The sequence below is a fragment of the Equus asinus genome, chromosome 11, assembly GCF_041296235.1.
Source record: "Equus asinus isolate D_3611 breed Donkey chromosome 11, EquAss-T2T_v2, whole genome shotgun sequence".
Classification (NCBI taxonomy): domain Eukaryota; kingdom Metazoa; phylum Chordata; class Mammalia; order Perissodactyla; family Equidae; genus Equus; species Equus asinus.
Window position 1 is genome coordinate 71,924,946 of NC_091800.1, and position 18,508 is coordinate 71,943,453.

The window sequence follows — 18,508 nt, forward strand, 5'->3', positions numbered from 1 at the left end:
TGTCCAGCTACTTACCACTCGGTAATGATTGGGGGCCCACACTAGAATGGTATGGCGATGGCCCTGCTCAAAGTTATGGGTTACTGGAGTGACTGGTGATCCAGTGGAAGAAATGTTTATACTCAGCTTGTCTACATCAAAAGTCATAAAGTCGCCTGTCTATAATGGAGGGAAAGGAGTCATGGTTAATACCATTGACACTTGTTCAGCACTGTGTAACTGAACATTGTTATAGCGTATTATTGGACATTCCCAGTTCATGGTCATAAATATCAAAAAATGCCTTGGCAGAGCTGGCATTGGTTTGTCTCAGCCTCCCAGTCACCAGAATGGACTCTTTCATGAAGTTGTTTAATATTATCAGAGGAATTATACTTTTCATCCATCATTTTACTTTAATTTCATTTTACGAAGATAAATGCTATGGAAATAATTCCTACCATTGGGCAAAGGACAGCATCAGGGGAAAAGCAACAGCCCTGATGAAAACCAGTACTGGGCTGCCCCAAGCATCAGGAGTTGAACTTTCTTTTTTCTTCAAGATTATTAGTTTGGTAAGCTCTAAAGAAGTGGTTCTCAACCATCGCTCAACAGGAATGAGACCAGTTCGATCAAAATCTCTGGAGTTGGGACCCAGTATCAGGATTGTTAAAGCTCTCCGAGTGCTTCCAATACGGACTCAAGGTTGAGAACCTCTAATCCAGACCAAAGACCATCTAGATTAAGGTTTTCCAACCTTGGCACTACCGACATTTGGAGCCAGATAATTCTCGGTTGTGAGGGGCTGTGTGTCAGTATCCCCGGCTGCTATAGAGGAGATGCCAATAGCAAATTCCAAGTTATGACAATGAAAAATGTTTCCAGAGATTGTCAAATGTCCCCTGAGGCGGCAAAATTGCCCCCAGTGGAGAACAACTGACCTAGACATTTAAGGTGGGGTTCCATGCATGAGCAGCAGCAACATCACGGGATGGCTTGTTAGAAATGCACATTCCAGACCCACTGATCAAGAACCCGCATTTTAGCAAGCTCCCTAAGTGACTCCCGTGCACATTACAGTTTGAGTTGCACCAGTTTAGAGTGAAGCCAAAATGAGATCAAGATGATTCAGATTTACACAAGGACCAAGAAGATCAGCTTATTCAATGTTATTATAACTCAGGTCAGAAGTTGAAAAGAAAGTTGCACTTCCTTCTACTTACTTGGGACATTTGGTTAACTGCCATCGTCTCTCCAGGAAAAGATATGTTCATGCTATTGTTTCCTATATTCAATACTTTAACTTGGACTTCATGTCCGTTGGGGAAGACTGGAAGAGTTTTCTGAGCAAAAGAAAAGAAAATTGGCAGTGAGGTCTTCAGTGCATATTGAAGATAACCTTAACCATGGCAGTCCAGTCACTTCCCCCTAGCCAAGGAAACCTGTGCTGGCTGAGGCATCCCAAACGCACACCATGAAGCCCAGGGGGCCTCCACTCGCTTACCTCACAGCACCCACAGAAAGTGATGTTTGTACAGAACACGGAGGCAATCAGAAAGAGGCTGCCCCTGGCCCTGCCTATCTACCTCCAGGTCCAAGTATCCCAGGTTAGGAAGCCTAATATCTGAGGCAGTCAGAGTAACCATAGTCTCATGAAAGGTTATCTTGTTGTGGCCTCTGAGATTGGCTCTACCCAGATGCCAAAGTCCTCCTTTCTAACTGTGGAAGCCCAGACCTCAGTCCTGGACACGGTGCTTGAAATACCCTCTCACAAATGCTTTATGCCTTCCTGCCTCCACACCTGGCTTGGGGTTTCTGCCTTTTCCCTACAACGCCCTCTCTCTCTTCAGCGTCACTGAAGCAATCCATGTCTATTTTAGCCCCACAATTCATTTTCCACAAAGCTTGCTATGTTCAAGACAGAGTTCACCCATACACATAGCAGCATTATTGACAATAGCCAAGAGGTGGAACGACCTTGTCAACGAATGAATGGACAAACTAACTGTAGTATATCCATACAATAGAATGTTATTCAGCCTTAAGAAGGAAGGAAATTCTGACACATAGTACAACACGGACGAACCTTGAGAACATTATGCAAAGTGAAATAAGCCAGTCAGAAAAAGACAGATACTGTATAATTCCACTTACATGAGGTACCTAGAGTAGACAAATTCATAGAGACAGAAAGTAGAATGGTGGTCGCCAGGGACTGGGGGGAGAGGAATGGGGAGCTGTTTAATGGGTGCGGAGCTTCAGTTTTGCTAGGTGAAAGCGTTCTGGAGACTGGGTGCACGACAATATGAACGCCCTTGGCACTACTCAACTGTACACTTAGAAATGGCTAAGATGGTAAATTTCATGCTATACATATTTTACACAATTAAAAATTAAAAAAGAGAAATTAAAAGAGAGAGAGAAGAGGAGGGAGGGAGGGAGACAAACAGAGAAAGTTGCGGGGGGGGGGCGGTGAGGAGGAAGGAGTGGAGGAGAGAAAGAGAGAGAGAGGAGAGAGGTCTTTGACCTCCTGTCTTAGATACTTCATAACACCCCGTTTCTAGGACCTGTCTCAGACTCACAGCATTAGGTGTCTAGTTTAGCCCCATTGGGGGCCCAATAGATGTGTGGATTAGCTACCATTATTATAAACTTAGAACACAAAAGATGTCTTCCTATCAAAAAGACAATTTATACATTTTTGAAGTACTTCGTTTGTGAGCAAACTTCTTTTAGCCAGATCTCCTAGGAGTTCATATTGCAAAACAACAAGTTCCATAAACTTCCCCCCATTATAAAAACTGCACAGTCGTCCCCCCTTATCTGCAGTTTTGCTTTCCAAGGTTTCAGTTATCCCTGGTCAGCTATGGTCATCCTCCTTCTGACACAGCCTAACGCTGGGTCACAGCGCCTGTGTCGGCCACCTCGCTTCATCTCATCACATAGGCGTGTATCACCTCGCCTCATCACAAGACGGGTGTGTATAGCACAACAGAACATATTTTGAGACCACATTCACATAAGTTTTACTCCAGTATATTGTTATAATTGTTCTATTTTATTATTGTTATTGTTGTTCAGCTCTTTCTGTGCCTAATTTATAAATTAAACTTTATCATAGGTATGCATGTATAGGAAAAAACACAGTATAAATAGGGCTCAGTACCATCTGTGGTTTCAGGCACCCCCTGGGGGTCCTGGAGCTACCCGCTGTGGGTGAGGATGGCCTGCTGTACTATAAATGGAAGCTCCTCATGGAACTGCTATCTAGTTTTTCTTCTGATTGAGTGCGCCCATGTGACCCAGTTCCCGGCTTTGTCCTTTGCGGTGATACGAGCCGCAGCGCACGCACGCTGACGGAATGGGACTCTTTTACCCCCTGCAGCACAGCATCCATAGCTCCAGGACTGAGTTTGTCAGCAAAGACCCTGGCCTCCCCAAATGCTCTCAGTCCTGGAGGAAGACGACTTCTGAATGCTCCACTGGACCCGCCAGGAAAGGGCCCTGGAGAGTCAGAGGACAACTCACATCAATTTCCACCTGCACAATTGCAGCTGCCACGAAAGCCATGGAAGCCAGGAACATCCCAACCGTCATCTTCTTCAAGGAGCTGAAGGGACAACAGGAGAGTGGGTCTCAAGTGGCCTCATACAAACGAACTAACGATAAGCCCCCAAAGGAAGCTCTCCTCTCCCACCATCCCCCCCAAAACAAAGCTGACCTCCCTACAAAACACATGGGTTGGAAGTATTTGTCTCTTATTCATGACCAAGACTAAGAAGAATAAATGGAATACAGCTTCTCATTTGCATTTTCCACTTAATTTCTAGAGATTATAGTTCAGGAGATACTTCGGATTATAGTTAATATTTCGATCATCTACATAGATAAGAGAACCTTAATTAGAGGATTTTCTGGCTGCCATTAACAGCACTTTTATTTTAAGGGCAAATTTTCAGAAACATCGGCATACAGACATCTAACTCAAATACTACATTTCTTTAAGAACCCCATCTCATAGGTGGTGTTGTGGGAGGGGAGACAGACTTTCTTTCCACTGAGGCACCGGAAGCCGGGGGAGAGCAGCCTGTTTGCAAAGCCCTCGGTCGAGTGGAGCTTCACCCCAACCCCAACCCACTGGTCACCTACGTGAAATTGAGACCACATTTTGCAATCAGAGGATACACCACAGCATCCATGATGGGGACCATGATCACAATCAAGATGGCGTTCACAGTCTGCAGATGGAGTGGAGATGAACTGTTACTGTTGTCTCAGGGGCTTTGATCTCTGAAAGCAACTTACATATTTTCTCCTACCTGCATTTGATCTGGCTGAATTTCAATAACTCCCTAAAAAGAAGGGAAAAAAAATCTCATTGATAAATCCCACCGATGATTGACTGGGGAGATGGGGGTGGGAATGTCACCAAAGGGAAAGAGAAAGGGGACAGAGGGACTGAAACTAGGGAATAGTGACCAGGGGAGGTGAAATATCTGTTGCTTAGCTCAAACTTACAATTTGCCCATTCATAGTGGTCGCTTGCAGTGTCCACCTTGATCCCTTAAAAATGAACAGATTTATTGCATCATTTGGGAACGTGTGGGTTTTAAATATTTTACAAGTCAGTGTCGAGTCTTTTCCAAATCAGGAACGAGGTTTGAAATGTTATAGGATTTAAAATTTCTTAAACATCAAGTTAGTCTCCCAGTTCCGCTATAATGGTGGGCAAGAAGAGACAACTTGCATTTCTGCTGTACGAGTTAACACAACACGTAGGACTCCAACCCTTCACGAAGATTCTGCAAAGCTCTGCTATGTGATAAAGTTATCCTTAGGATACACAAAAATGCATTTCTGAGGCTTGTCGGAGAGCATGACATCTCCTGTAGGGTGAAAGCAGCCAGGCACTCTGACAACATTCTACATTCACTGGCAGAAAAGTTTCAAGCACATTATTGTGCTAAGAGCCACTTCTGACAGACGAGGCTGTCTTACAGTGGAATTCCATCAAGAGAGTGTTGGATTTAACCCTGGGCAGCCTAGTTACATTCAACCTATTTTATAGTAAAAGATGACTCAGGACTGTATAAGTATATATGATTATTTCCACAGAGGACTGAACGTGTAAATGTTTCAGCATAATCTATCAACTCCACTGGAAGGACATCGTAGCAAGTCAGGAAAGATGCCACTGTTGGAGTTCTTACTATATGCCAGTCAATGATCACTTTATAAATGTTCTCCAATTTGATCCTCACAGCCTTGCTGTGGGTTATAAGCCTTTCAGAAGGGTTAAGGAATTACCTGAGACACACAGCTAAAACGGGATGAGTGTATTTCTAGCGTAGACTGATTCCACTAACCAGTCCCTATCCAACCTGCAACACTGCCTCCTTGGGGCATCTACAGTTGGTTTTTAAAAAAGAAACTCAATGTGATCCAACAATTAGCAAATAAATGAAAACATTTTTAGGAGCTAAATACTAAGTACAGCTTGGTGCCTGGTGGTGCCCAAAGAATGTTTGCTTTATGAGGATGCACAGAAATAGCATTTCACGTTACCTGCTGATCGAACAAGGCCCAGAACATGGGGAGTGGAATGTACAGGAACATCACCCTCGTGACCATCTTGATTTGAGAGATAAGCCGCTCCTGCAGTTGGAGTGGAGGAGGGACACATCAGCCACGACCTGTGCCGCTCACAGCTATTAGCAGTTTAGTTTCAGTGTAGACATATTTGCATCTAGAGACAGGCTGGGAGGTGATTAATTATTCCAAAGAACCCTACCACAGATTTCTTCAGAAAATCAAAAATTCCTAAGTTATTTAAAATGTGAGCAAAACATCTGCTTAGGAGGTAAATTACTCAAATTTAAATGTAAATTCCATTAAATGTAAACCCCACTACCAGCACTTAGCTCTTCCATATTCAAACTAAAGTTATGTGACCACAATTACGCACAATTAATGACAGATGATTCCAAGTGAAAACCTATGAAAAGGTAATATTGTTTCCAGATAAATTATGTCCATTGTTTATCAAGTTCTTCTCAATATAAAAAAACACTGTTGCATAGTCTGATACAAAATGCTATCAAAGCTTACGAGGATACAACTGATAATTTTGTCCATGTAGCCTTAGTAATATGGATTGCGACTGTGGATGTCCACTTTCTAGAGGAAGCTCTCTGGGGCCACCGGAGCAATAATGTCACTCACATCGTATTTCTCTTTGGCCCAGTCCAGCCAGTGCTCCCTCTTGGGGAATTTGTTACTCCGATGGCTAATCCTGTTTTTGATGGCAAACTGAAAGAAGGAAAAAAAATCAAATTTCAAAACATAACACATTATTTTATCAGGAAGACACATTTCCATTAAACCCCCTTTAATGGGAAACTATGAGAGAAGCAAAATACAAAACTGTATACACTAGTATAATGACGATGCTAAAAGGCATAATATGCATTTATTTCTAATTTCTTTCTAACTATGAGTGTTTGAGTCGGAGCAAACGGTAACACGGTTACTTTACTCTCCAGGCCCTCTAGACAGGAGAGTTCAATAGAAATATAACACACGACACATTTGCAATTTAAGTTTTCTGGTAGCCTGATTGAAAATGCTAACAAGGGCCTGGCCTGCTCATCAAGCCATGCTGTGGCAGCATCCCACATACAAAATAGAGGAAGACTGGCACAGATATTAGTGCAGGGACAATCTTCCTCAAGCAAAAAGAAGAAGATTGGCAACAGACATTAGCTCAGGGCCAATCTCCCTCACGAAGAAAAAAAAAAAACCAAAAAGCTAAACAGGTGAAATTCATTTTAAATATATTTTAACCCCAAAACCCAAAATATGATCTTAATATATAATCAATATTAAAAAACTAATGAGGATTTTTACATTCTTTTTTCATTACCAAGTCTTCAAAATCTGAGGTATATTTTACACATCTCAATTTGGATGCTAAATTTTTATCAGAAATACTTCATCTGTATTTACATTTCATAAAATTTATGTCTGAAAAACTAGATTTACTAAACTAACTTTACTAACTAAACAACTCAACTAAGTTGCTCCAAACATACTTAAAGGTTTTCCAGTAACTGAATTATCAGTTTTTAAGTTTAAGAGAACCACTACACAGAAATACGCTTATAAGAAATTATATAATTTAAATTAATTTAAGTGAAACTCAATTTAAAATTCTGTTGCCTAGTTGCACTTGCCACATTTGCAATGTTCAACAGCCACCTGTGGGTAATGGCAACCATACCGGCCAGAGCAGATCTACAATAAAGGTACTGTCACCCTTCAAAGGCGAGGGAGAAGCCCCCACATAGAACTAGATTTATAAGAAAAGAAAGATTATAGTTAAAGATATTTTAAAATATGCTAAGACTGATCAGAAAAATATACTGGCTCACCCATCATAATATTAGGGGCTTCTAAGATTCCTTGTTAGCGAGATGACTTTAGGAAAAGCAAAGTGCATTTGCAATGATACAGCAGCAAGAGAAGGTGATGGTGGTGCTGGCTGGGGACGTGTGTGTGACGAAAAGGCAATAACTCAAAGCTACGGGCTGATTTTAGGATACCGGGAAATACAATTCTCATGCGTCTAAACAGCTTGAAGCTGTTCTTTTGGAGTTTGAGCTAAGTGGTCAATTATTTGGTATGGAACGGGAGAGATTATTGGTAAGATCCTCTTTTTAGCTTGGAAATAACTTTTTTGTTTGGAATCAATTTAATGTTAGAGGAAAGTGCAGGAGGAAACAGGGAGAGCTGCAAATGAAGGGGTTTTTTGAACCCTGAGAGGAGATATTTATTTCACAGAATGAAGTCCACCTGTATAATTTAGCACAATCAAGCCAGGAAAGTGACCTAAAGTTATCTTAAAGCTATCTTTTCATCCAAAAGATCATCCACACGTGTATTTTTTAAATAAATAAGTGACACATTTTTCCCCTATTGTACAATGTTCCCTAAAAAAAAAGGGGGATATGTAGAGGAAAAAAGTTATTTGATTCTATGATTTAAAGATTTCTACACTCTACATTTATTTCCTGCCTTTAAACGTGCCTCCGTGTACATATACCCTGTAGATATGTATGGAAGAAACCATAATCTTTGACAACGGGACTTCTGATGCTGCATTAGATAGCACAGACGTACTGTAAGTTAGGCGCTGTTCTCCTATTTTCAGCAATTTGGTGGACTTAAAAATTTTTCTGTTATAAATGTTACATTGACAATTCATGAATGTGAATCTGCATTCGTTTTGTGTGTTCATTTTTAAAAGTTATTTTCCAAGCCTTAATTCCTAAAAGTAGAATTACTGAGCCCTTTCCACGCTTCAGACTCTCGATATACAGTACCGAACCACAGCCTTCCATTTCTGTCTCACTGCTCCCCGACAGACGTCAGACATCGTTCGCCATTTTGATAGGTGAAGTCACTTTGATTTGCTTTTCCGTGACCATTGACCTTATAAGTCCAAGAGCCATTTCCATCCTTTTCTTTTTGAGTTCCTTTTGTGTCCTTTTCCATTTGGTGAGTTTTATAACCCTTCAATTTATCCAAACAGTAAAGAACACTAATAAAATGATTAAAGGAAAGTCAAAGCTTCACTGAATTTTAATTTAAAGAAGGTGGCAGGTTCTGGGGGTGACTAAACGCTATGGAGAGAGTGCTACTGAAATACTTACGCCAATGCACTTGGCGACTTTAGCCATGATGTTCCCCTGGGGCTGGAACTTCTTGTACATTCTACTGCCGATGACGAATACGACTGAATAGGGCGAAAGAGGATGTGTTAACGTGGCATTTGCTAGAACTACTTCTGACCTAGAAGATGTAATTTTATGTGAGTTAGAAACTCATTTCAGAAATACTGGGATTACTCACAGAATGGGTTTACCTCCCTCCCAGTTTAGAAAGTGCTTTTGACTCTAACAATCACAAGAACTCCTGACTAATGTTATATTTGTATTCTCAGATACAAACTTTGACACCTAATACTATCTGCTTCCCAGAACTTGGGGCAGCTCCAAGACAGCACAGCTATTTAGGCACCAGTTCTATCCCTATGTGAAGGGAGACAAAGGGGTGCTTGCTGGCACATAACGCATTAATGTATTATTCTATAAAGACAAAAAACACAGCTTTAATTTTCTGATTGAAATGGCAAGAGAAAGTTTCTTCTTTCTTTAAAAAAAATCTTCAGAAAAAAGTAGGAATGAATCTGTTGAAACTTTTACTTAGTCACATGTGGCAAAATTGATTCTGTGATCGTGGTACAGAAACACAGCTATAATTATTTGCATCTGCAGCTACAGGTTGACAAAAGTAAAAGCACTTTCACAATGAGGCAATCCTTCCGTGGACCTTCTTAGAAAAAGCATTCTGTGAAAATACCTTAGGAAAAAGCATTTCTGCAAGAGACTCTGAAAACACCATCCCGCTACTAGAATTTCTGATTTTCCAATACCACAATTCAATCATTTAAAAACACTGATGGATCGTTTCAATTCTACTTGTTTTTCTCAATTAAGAGGCCCTGAGGTTTTTGTTTTTGTTTTGTTTTGTTTTTTGTGAGGAAGATTGGCCCTGAGCTAACATCTGTGCCAATCTTCCTGTATTTTGTATGTGGGATGCTGCCAAAGCATGGCTTGATGAGCGATGTGTAGGTCTGCATCCGGGATCTGAATCCATGAACCCCAGGCCACTGAAGCAGAGTGCATGAAACCACTATGCTACCAGGCCAGCCCCAAGAGGGCCTGAGATTTTGACAGGTACCAAGTCGCAAGCCTATCTCCAAGTATGTGCCTGTATCATAGACGTTCTTTATAGTTGAAGACAGAGAAGTTCATTTGTATTCTTGCTCAGTGCCAGTCTTCCTCAATGCCCAATAGACTGAGTCTAGATTTTTTTTGCCAACTAATATCTTAATCTTTAAGCTTCTGATTAACTGAAGTCTAATTCAAGCATAAGATTGCTGCAGATGGAAACTTCTAGAGACGGTGTTGATACAGAGGAGTAGGCCTGGTCTTAATTCCTCTGTAAGAAAAAGCATAATCTTTGATGTAAGAATCACTTGTACAGACTCAATGAGAATCTAGTCTGATGGTGTCAAGTTCACACAGTGTCCAGCCTGAAACAACACTATCTCCTTACCCAGAATTAGAGGGGAGATGGCATATACGAGCCTTTTGGGGGAGTGTGGCAGTACTTAAACAACTATGGAAGAAAATGGACATAAAAAAATGGGGAGAATTCTGAGCTCTGGGATGAGTCTAAGGAAAAGGCTACATTGCTACAACATGTGGAAAAGAGGCTAAAAGGGTGCAGACTTGATATTATTAAGAACTGAAAACACCCTTGGAGAGAGTGATAGTGCTGACTGCGACCTCATTTGAGTGGGAGGCTGTGAAGGCTTGAGATGGTTCTTGGGCTCTGGTTCCTTCTTGCATGACTGCTATAGGGTGAATTGTCCCCCTAAAAGGTGGTAAAGTCCTTAACTTGGGTACTGTACCTCAGAATGTCACCTTATTTGGAAATAACAGTCTTCGTAGATGATCAAGTCAAGCTGAGGTCATTAGGGTGGACCCTACTCTACAATGATTGGTGTCCTCATAAGAAGGGGAAATTTGGACACAGAAGTGCACACAGGGGGACGGCCATGGACAGATTGGTGGTATTCTGCCACAAGCCTGGGAAATGGCAGAGGTAGGAGGACAGGGGCCTGGAAGAGATCCCTCCCAGTGCCTTCAGAGGGAGCATGGTCTCCCGACATGTTGATCTTGGACTTCCAGCCTCCAGAACTGTGAGGCAATAAACAAATTCTGTTGTTTAAGCCGCTCTATTTTCCTATGGTGGTCTTAGGAAATGAAGACACCTACCACCTTTCAGGCTAGACTACCCCAGGTGGAAAACTTTTCACATTTCCTAAAATGCCAGTGTCAAGAACTAATCTGCAAATGAATGCATATAATATACACATATATTCCTCCCAAAGGGAAGACACTCAAGTAGAAACATTTTGGGATGATACATTACAGAAATCTAGAAGTTCACTGGAGGTATTTAAAAACAATTAGGGGGCTAGCCCCGTGGCTCAGTGGTTAAGTTCGCGCGCTCCACTTTGGCGGCCCAGGGTTTCGCCGGTTCGGATCCTGGGCACGGACACGGCACCGCTCATCAGGCCATGCTGAGGCGGCGTCCTACATAGCACAACCAGAAGGACCTACAACTACAATATACAACCAGGTACTGGGGGGCTTTGAGAAGAAGAAGAACAACAAAACAAATGAAGATTGGCAACAGATGTTAGCTCAGGTGCCAATCTTTAAAAATAAATAAATAAATAAATAAAAACAATTGGACTGGACTGCCATGTCTTCAAGCAAGTTGTAGATGAGCACGTGTTAATAAGAACAAAAGCTCTCAGCCACGGGTGCATCTAGTCTAGCAGATTCTATTACCTTTATCTTAATCTGCCTAAATGGTATCAAACCTTAAATGTCCAACTCAATTGATCCCTTCTCCCGTAAACCCATTTTTGATCCTATTCCCTCTGAAACAATATGCCAACTCTACTTTCTTTGAATTCTCAGAGCACGTTTAACATGGGATGGCAAGTCTTCATAGTACTTATTATTATAATTTGTTACATGAACTTTTAAAAATTGGTCATAATAATTAATGTGAGGGTCTGACCTGATCACAGAGTTGTATTAATTCAACTGGTTTCTACTTACTCAGAGATACAGCCATGAGAGCAGCAGGTACCCCAAACGCCAGTGGGTAACAAGCTTGTTTACTGTGAATTCCACATTGTTGAACTGGGGAGAAATATCAAGATTAAAATTCATTATGGCATTGGTAATGCTCACATAGTTCCTCTTTTTAAAAATCTCTAACTGGTTATTACATATTGTTTTCATTGAATGTTCTAGATTTATCCATTTGCCTTATTGATGTCACTGCCAGCTGAGCAAAGCAGCTTTGCAGTAGAAAGAGCATGAGATGGAGACAGGTTCTAATCTTAGCCCCTTAGAGGTCTGACACTAGCCAAGCCAAAATCAGTGGGAATCCTGTGTTCTGGGGATTTTCTTCGTGGAGGAGATAAAAACGACCTGGATACACTAACTTGAAGATAGTGGGACTTAGTAAATAAATCAAAAGTACCCTGTAAATTCAAGATTGTCTAATCCTGAACTCATGCCAATCAGGTGACCATTAGATGACCCAGGGCAGGGATCAACAAACTTTTCTGTTAGGCTTGTGGGCCATTCAGTCTTTGTCTCAACTACTCAAGCCTGCCTTTGCAGGGGAAGCAGCCACAGACGGCACACAAATGGATGGTCTTGTCCAGATTTCTGGATTTGGCTGATGGGCGATAGTTTGCCAACCTCTGACTGAGGATCTATTCTAGCTCTGAAATCCTAGGATTGGTAAGGAAAAAAATTAAAACTTTGGAAAGGGCGACAGAGATTCCTGGAAATCCTTTCAATGAATGCTGGACCCTCCAGGAATGATCTGATCCTACAGGGGCTGGCTTTGTCTTTGACTAGCTATTTCACAGTTCTGTGGAGAAAGAAGTTAACTAGTAGGAAACTGATAGTCATGCAAATGTTTCCTGTGCATAGCTGTACAAATGATTCCTTGTTCAACGCGAGATAATTTCCCCCTTGGAAAGAATATAAAACTCTGTTAGGCAAATCCTTATATGAACTGATTGTAGCACTTTTCCAATTCCTCATCAATTAATAAGTTACGGTTATATAAAATCTTGGTCACATGCTCACTTTATGTTTGTATGAGTGGCATGATTTTACATTTAAAAAAATTATTCTTTAACACATTCTCTAATTCCAACATGCACAGTACATATTCTAGCAGAATCTGGAGGTGGGGGAGGTGAGGGGATATAACACAAGAATAAAAGCTATTAAATTTTATGCAAAACAAGTTGGGATGGGGTTTAAATATCATCTTCACGCTTCTACTCTATGCAGAAATATGTAAACCCCCACAAAATATTTTATTTCATAATTTAGTCTGATTCACGGTGTGGACACCACGGTCTTTTTTGGCCTAATTTGTCCCCAGATATTCCCTTCCACGTGGGAAATTCACAAACTCTCAATGGAGCGTTAGCCGTCAGAAAAATCTGAGCGCTGTTGACAGCGGCTGTCTCATTCTCTCTCCTGGGGCACTTCTTTCTGAAATCTCTGAAATGATAGGGAAGCAAAGAATAAAGCCTTGCCCACTAAATTCTTCCTAACTCACTCAACAGCATTGGGGAGCAAAGCTTGAAGGCAGAAACGTCATCTATGGCCCATCCGTGTGTGGTTCCCAAACAGCCTCTCTTGCCTTATCTCTTTTTTTTTTTTTTTTTTTAAGATTTTATTTTTTCCTTTTTCTCCCCAAAGCCCCCCGGTACATAGTTGTATATTCTTTGTTGTGGGTCCTTCTAGTTGTGGCATGTGGGACGCTGCCTCAGCGTGGTTTGATGAGCAGTGTCATGTCCGCGCCCAGGATTCGAACCAACGAAACACTGGGCCGCCTGCAGCAGAGCGCGCGAACTTAACCGCTCGGCCACGGGGCCAGCCCCTCTTGCCGTATCTCTTACCAGGAATAAGGAGTTTGAGTTAGTAATAATTTAGAAAAATTGATTGCTATGCTAAGGATGTTTTAGATTCTTCAGTGGTCATTGGGATAAGGGATTCAAATAAGATTAGAAGAAGAGTTAAAACTTGAAGGAAAAGCAGCCCATATTCTGGATTTTAGAGTGTACTCAGTATGCACCCGAGTGCTGAAGTACACGGGAGAACACAGGGACTAAACTAGGACTTGACCTTTCACCTGACTTTCTCCCCACAACTAAAAGAAGAAAAACACAAGTCCCCTTCAGATATTTTTACCTCTGAGAATGGGAGTGATGATAGTAGAAAGCAAACTTCCAGCATTAATGGCCAAATAAAAGATGGAAAAAAATCTGTTTCTTTGTTTCTCCTGTAATAAAAAGGGTAAAATGAAAGTTTGATGACTTTGGCTCTCTATCCACCGATCCAATGTAGCTAGTGATCTGACTTCACGTCTTAGTTTCGGTCAGTATCCTACTTTCAAGTGCACTTGAAAAGAATCTAATGGGGAACAGACTTTGTGTTGGTAGAATTTGATTCCTGGGTGTTTATAACTCATTCATGTGGTTTCCGGAAGGCACGTGCTCTTACCTGGCCCTCTTCAAACTGATCTCCACCAAATGCAGACACACAGGGCTTTATTCCTCCAGTCCCGAAGGCTATCAGGGCCAGGCCAATCATGGACAGAGCCCTAGGGAAAGAAGGGTGTTACTGCCGAAATGCGAGACCCTGAAAAGCTGGAGCCTCATGTCCCCTGTCTCCCTCGGAGAAGGGACTCAACCTGCGCGAGAAGATAATTTACAGGAATGCAGTCTTCACAGCTGAATGAAGCTGGAACTCACGGGGCTTCAAGTTCATACCTTTATCTAATAATATACTGTCTAGAAAAGGTAAAGCAATGCTTGAATACTGAACAAAGATTTATGTATGGCTTTCTTATGTAGCCTTACCATTTTCAGTGAAAGAATGGGTAAATGAAATGGGTAAGCACTGTTTCTGGTACAATCATAATACACTAATAATAGTCATTAAAAGACACTGGAAAACATGATTTAACTGCAAACCAGACTATCAGATTATGTAGTTTGAACTTAACTTGTTTACAAAGTATAAAAGATTGGAAAGAAGTAGAGCAAAAGATTTATTGTCATGTCTAGATGGTGAGATTTAGGGCTGTTTATTCTTATTTACGTTTGCATTTGCCAAGTTATCTTTAAGTGTTTTACCTCCTGAATTGAAAAAAATTCACTCATAGAATTTACCAACCTCATTTTGTAGTTTTGTTAGATTTATGGTAGGTATTACAAATTTCAGGTTTTCTAAGTGTTTATTCCATATCATCCCGGTTGCTAATGTTGCTTAAAAAAACTAAAAAACATTTTACAAAACAGATAAAGTCAAGAAAGATACTGTAAGAGAAAGAATTCTTTAAGAATCATGCTCGTCTTCCTGGATTAATTGGCTGAAACACCTCTTGATTCTGGTTTGCTTCTTAATATAACTTGTGTTGAGTGTTGTCACTCTAAGTATTTCAAAAGACAACAGAAACCTGGCCAACTGAATATTTCAGACCACGCACACTTGTGGGAATTGTAGGCATGTTCCAGCACTAACTCCGTGGAATGAAATAAGGAGCTCCGCTTTCATGAGTACATATCTCTTGGCAGGCAATGTCCTGGGTGCTCTCTCTGGGTTAATGCACAGCATCCGAGATGATGTAAGGACTATCACAAATGAGGAACCATGCACAGAGGTTAAAGAACTTGCTCAGATCACATGACTAGCAAGGAGCACAGCCAGAATTTGAACCCACACAGCCTGACTCCAAAGTCCATGTTCTTAATGGATATTATAGATTAGAAAACTGAGGCATGGAGGAGATAAGTCGCCCAGGGTCATACAGCTACTCTGTGGGTGAGCCAGGAATCAGCCACCAGAAGCCTGAGCTGCTGGACTGTGCTTATGACACTCCCCTCCACCAACAGAGTTCCCTGTGGGCACCAAGGGTGTGGCACCAAGGGACCTAGTCTGGAAATAACATGATTGACTAACATACCCGAAACCCAGGGATTGCAGATACTAGTTTGAATTTCAATGATAGTTTCCCAATCCATAGGATGGTTTACTCATAGATCAAGGAACCGAAGCACAATAACAGGAAACAAAATAAATCTTTACAACTCGTCTGCCAGGCCAGACTGCAGGGAAGGGAGAGTCATCTCACAGAGGAGAATTTCTCAGCAGCAGTTTCCATCAAGAACTCAGCACATAGGGCTGCAACAAATATTCATGAAATGGAATTACTGAAAACTAAGCGAAAGTGCGGTACAAGACAGAAAACCAAAGGTACAGAGTCTTGAGGAAACGTGGTACAATTAAGGATTAAGGTCTGCAGGAGTCACGTCCCTCTAGGGAAGATCAAGACTAGCACAAAGGTCCCATGCATTGACCGTGCTCATGTGACAGCAAGCCTTCCAGTGAGCAATGACTCCAGACAACTGTTGGGATGCTGACACACTGAAGACTCAACTCTTAGTCAATTAAGTGGCTTTCTCTACACCACTGATGAGGAAGAAAAGGCCTCCTTATGCTTACAGTGAAGTTCAAGGAAAAAAGATTAAAAATCAGGACACCAAATAAGCAAGCACGAGAAGGAGTGGGGAGGGCAGCATCAACTCACACATGGACAGGAAGGCTGTCAGGAGTTCCATCACGGTTGCCGTCTGTGAGGTCATTAATTGAGCTCACTGCAAGGACTACCTGTCCAATTGTGTAGACGATGGATAGCGACACAATTGTCCTGTGTTTAAAGGGGTTAAGAGAACCCAAGTTAATTGCACAATAGCACCACTTCCCACTCCACCACAAGGCTCCCCTCTGCAAACTTTCAAGAGCCCAGTCATGAACATCCTTGTTTTTCAAACTTGAGTAAAACGGACACCTCTTAGAAACACAGCCTGCTGAAGAATTTGTTGCCTGGCATGGGCACACGCTGGAGCAAGCTTTGGCTGGAGGCGCCAGGGAAAGGGGGAAGACCCATCTTATCTTTGAACCATGTGAAAGACTCAATGTTTTATTTTACCAAACTACTGAAATTAGTACTTATACCTTTAAACAGTGAGAGATACTTATCTTGGGCCTGGTAACAATATTTGGCCAGGAGTGGACCATTGGTTACTTTTGTATCATACTGAATTCTTCTGAGATAGTCAGTGACTATTCCTACTTCTGCCTATGTCATGCCTTTGGCCTGGAAGAGTCTCCACCGCCTTCCTCGTTAAGTCCTAGGAAACTCCTGATAACCCCTACCCAGTGCGATCTTGGAGCTGTTCCTGTAGGACTGGGTGAGGGCCCCGTGTCCTCTCTGCCCATGGAGCAGTATGGCCTTTCAGCAGCCAGGACCTTTTAGGGGGCTTCTTTGTTCCCCCAGCTCTTAAGTCTGAGCCTTACACATCATTAATGATAGACAGCGTCCCAGCTGCGATTTCAAGACGAAACAAAGTTATCACTGTTTGCAGGAGGAAAACACTACCATGGCTACGTGCGTTCACAGTGCTGAGTGCCAGCACTGTGCCAGGTGGTGGGGATGCGACGGTGAGCAGAAGCAGGGCCTGGCGCAGAGTTTCAGGTTCCTTGATTCTTTGTTGCCATAGTCCACCATCCCAAACCACAAAGCTTAGAACTACTTTTTGGCTTGTTTGTTAACAAGAAAGTTGCAACTACTCACTTGAACTTTCCCAGCCAGGAGTCGGCGATGAGAGCTCCGAGAATTGGCGTCAGGTAACACAGAGCGACAAATGTGTGGTAGATGGCCGTGGACAGATTATCGTCCCATCCGATGAAAAGTGTGAAGTACAGAATCAGGAGTGCTTTCCACAGAGGGCAGGGGCAGGAGGGGGGGGGGACACAAAGTTAGGAGGGGCTGCAGTAACTCACGCTGCTCACGGCCGGGGGAGGAGTGTGGAAAACTGTTACCTCTCATTCCATAGTAGGAGAATCTTTCGCAGAACTCATTGACCACGATGAAGAAGATGCTCAAGGGATAACCAAAGCAACTCTGACAAAAAGAAACAGTCTAGGATCGAAATAAGCTCCTCACCGGTCCTTATTCACAAACGAAGGCTCATGGCCTGAAAGGCGGCTGATGCATACGTAGGAACTTCTCAGTGACTCTCCAGAGGCGGAATCTAGAGTTCTGAGATTTTTATTCCCTTCCCTTCCACATAAAGACAACAATGAAAAAAGCATAGTTCTATTGTGAGTCTGAGAAGGGCTATACACAGCATTTCCTAAAGAGAAGAAATTTCACACAGAAACTCGGAATTGCGCCCCCTTATTGATGTTAGATGCATAACACGCATTTGTTAAATAAATGAGGCACAGCTGTGAATATTTAGGAGCAAAACAGACTGCAAAGTTTACAAAATGAAGCTACATGGGGAAGACAAAGGATACTCACCTGCGACCTGGACATTCCTGAAAGAAAAACAAAATGCCACCATTAAAGTCAAGCAATTCAAGGACTTTTTGCTGAGTCTAACTCAGGACCTCTGGCTGTCCACGGCGGTCGGCCGTGCTGTCAGACGGCTCCGGCCCTCTCTGGATCCCAGCCCGAGGCCGGGCCTCTTATCTGGAGTGGGGCCTGGCATCTGCTCTTGCTTTTAATTAGCTCCTCGGGCAAGTCTCATGTGCAGTCAGAGTCGAGAAGCAGGGGCTCAGAGAATGGTGCCCAAACCATTTCCTCCTTAAAACACTTCAAAGACCGTCCAGCGCCCACAGGGTAGGATGCAAACTTTCAGCGTGTCCTTCCCATCTCACAAGGTCAGCGGGTTTGGGTGAAGATTAAGCAACGGAAATACAAAACGCCTCCGGGTACC

General features: G+C 42.3%; 1 protein-coding gene across 1 annotated transcript in view; it reads right to left on the minus strand.

The window, feature by feature from the left end:
* SLC15A1 (solute carrier family 15 member 1) overlaps positions 1 to 18,508 on the minus strand; it is a 45,912-nt gene that overhangs the window by 11,269 nt on the left and 16,135 nt on the right. Inside the window, exons 2-17 of the mRNA XM_070520092.1 lie at positions 18,091 to 18,107; positions 17,607 to 17,688; positions 17,359 to 17,500; positions 16,312 to 16,431; positions 14,223 to 14,322; positions 13,911 to 14,001; positions 11,742 to 11,825; positions 8,691 to 8,773; positions 6,202 to 6,288; positions 5,545 to 5,634; positions 4,498 to 4,542; positions 4,299 to 4,331; positions 4,129 to 4,217; positions 3,508 to 3,589; positions 1,203 to 1,322; positions 16 to 159 (exon numbers count right to left, since the gene is read on the minus strand). Coding sequence (XP_070376193.1) covers positions 16 to 159; positions 1,203 to 1,322; positions 3,508 to 3,589; positions 4,129 to 4,217; positions 4,299 to 4,331; positions 4,498 to 4,542; positions 5,545 to 5,634; positions 6,202 to 6,288; positions 8,691 to 8,773; positions 11,742 to 11,825; positions 13,911 to 14,001; positions 14,223 to 14,322; positions 16,312 to 16,431; positions 17,359 to 17,500; positions 17,607 to 17,688; positions 18,091 to 18,107 — 1,409 coding nt within the window. The remainder of the gene's footprint in view (positions 1 to 15; positions 160 to 1,202; positions 1,323 to 3,507; positions 3,590 to 4,128; positions 4,218 to 4,298; positions 4,332 to 4,497; positions 4,543 to 5,544; positions 5,635 to 6,201; positions 6,289 to 8,690; positions 8,774 to 11,741; positions 11,826 to 13,910; positions 14,002 to 14,222; positions 14,323 to 16,311; positions 16,432 to 17,358; positions 17,501 to 17,606; positions 17,689 to 18,090; positions 18,108 to 18,508) is intronic.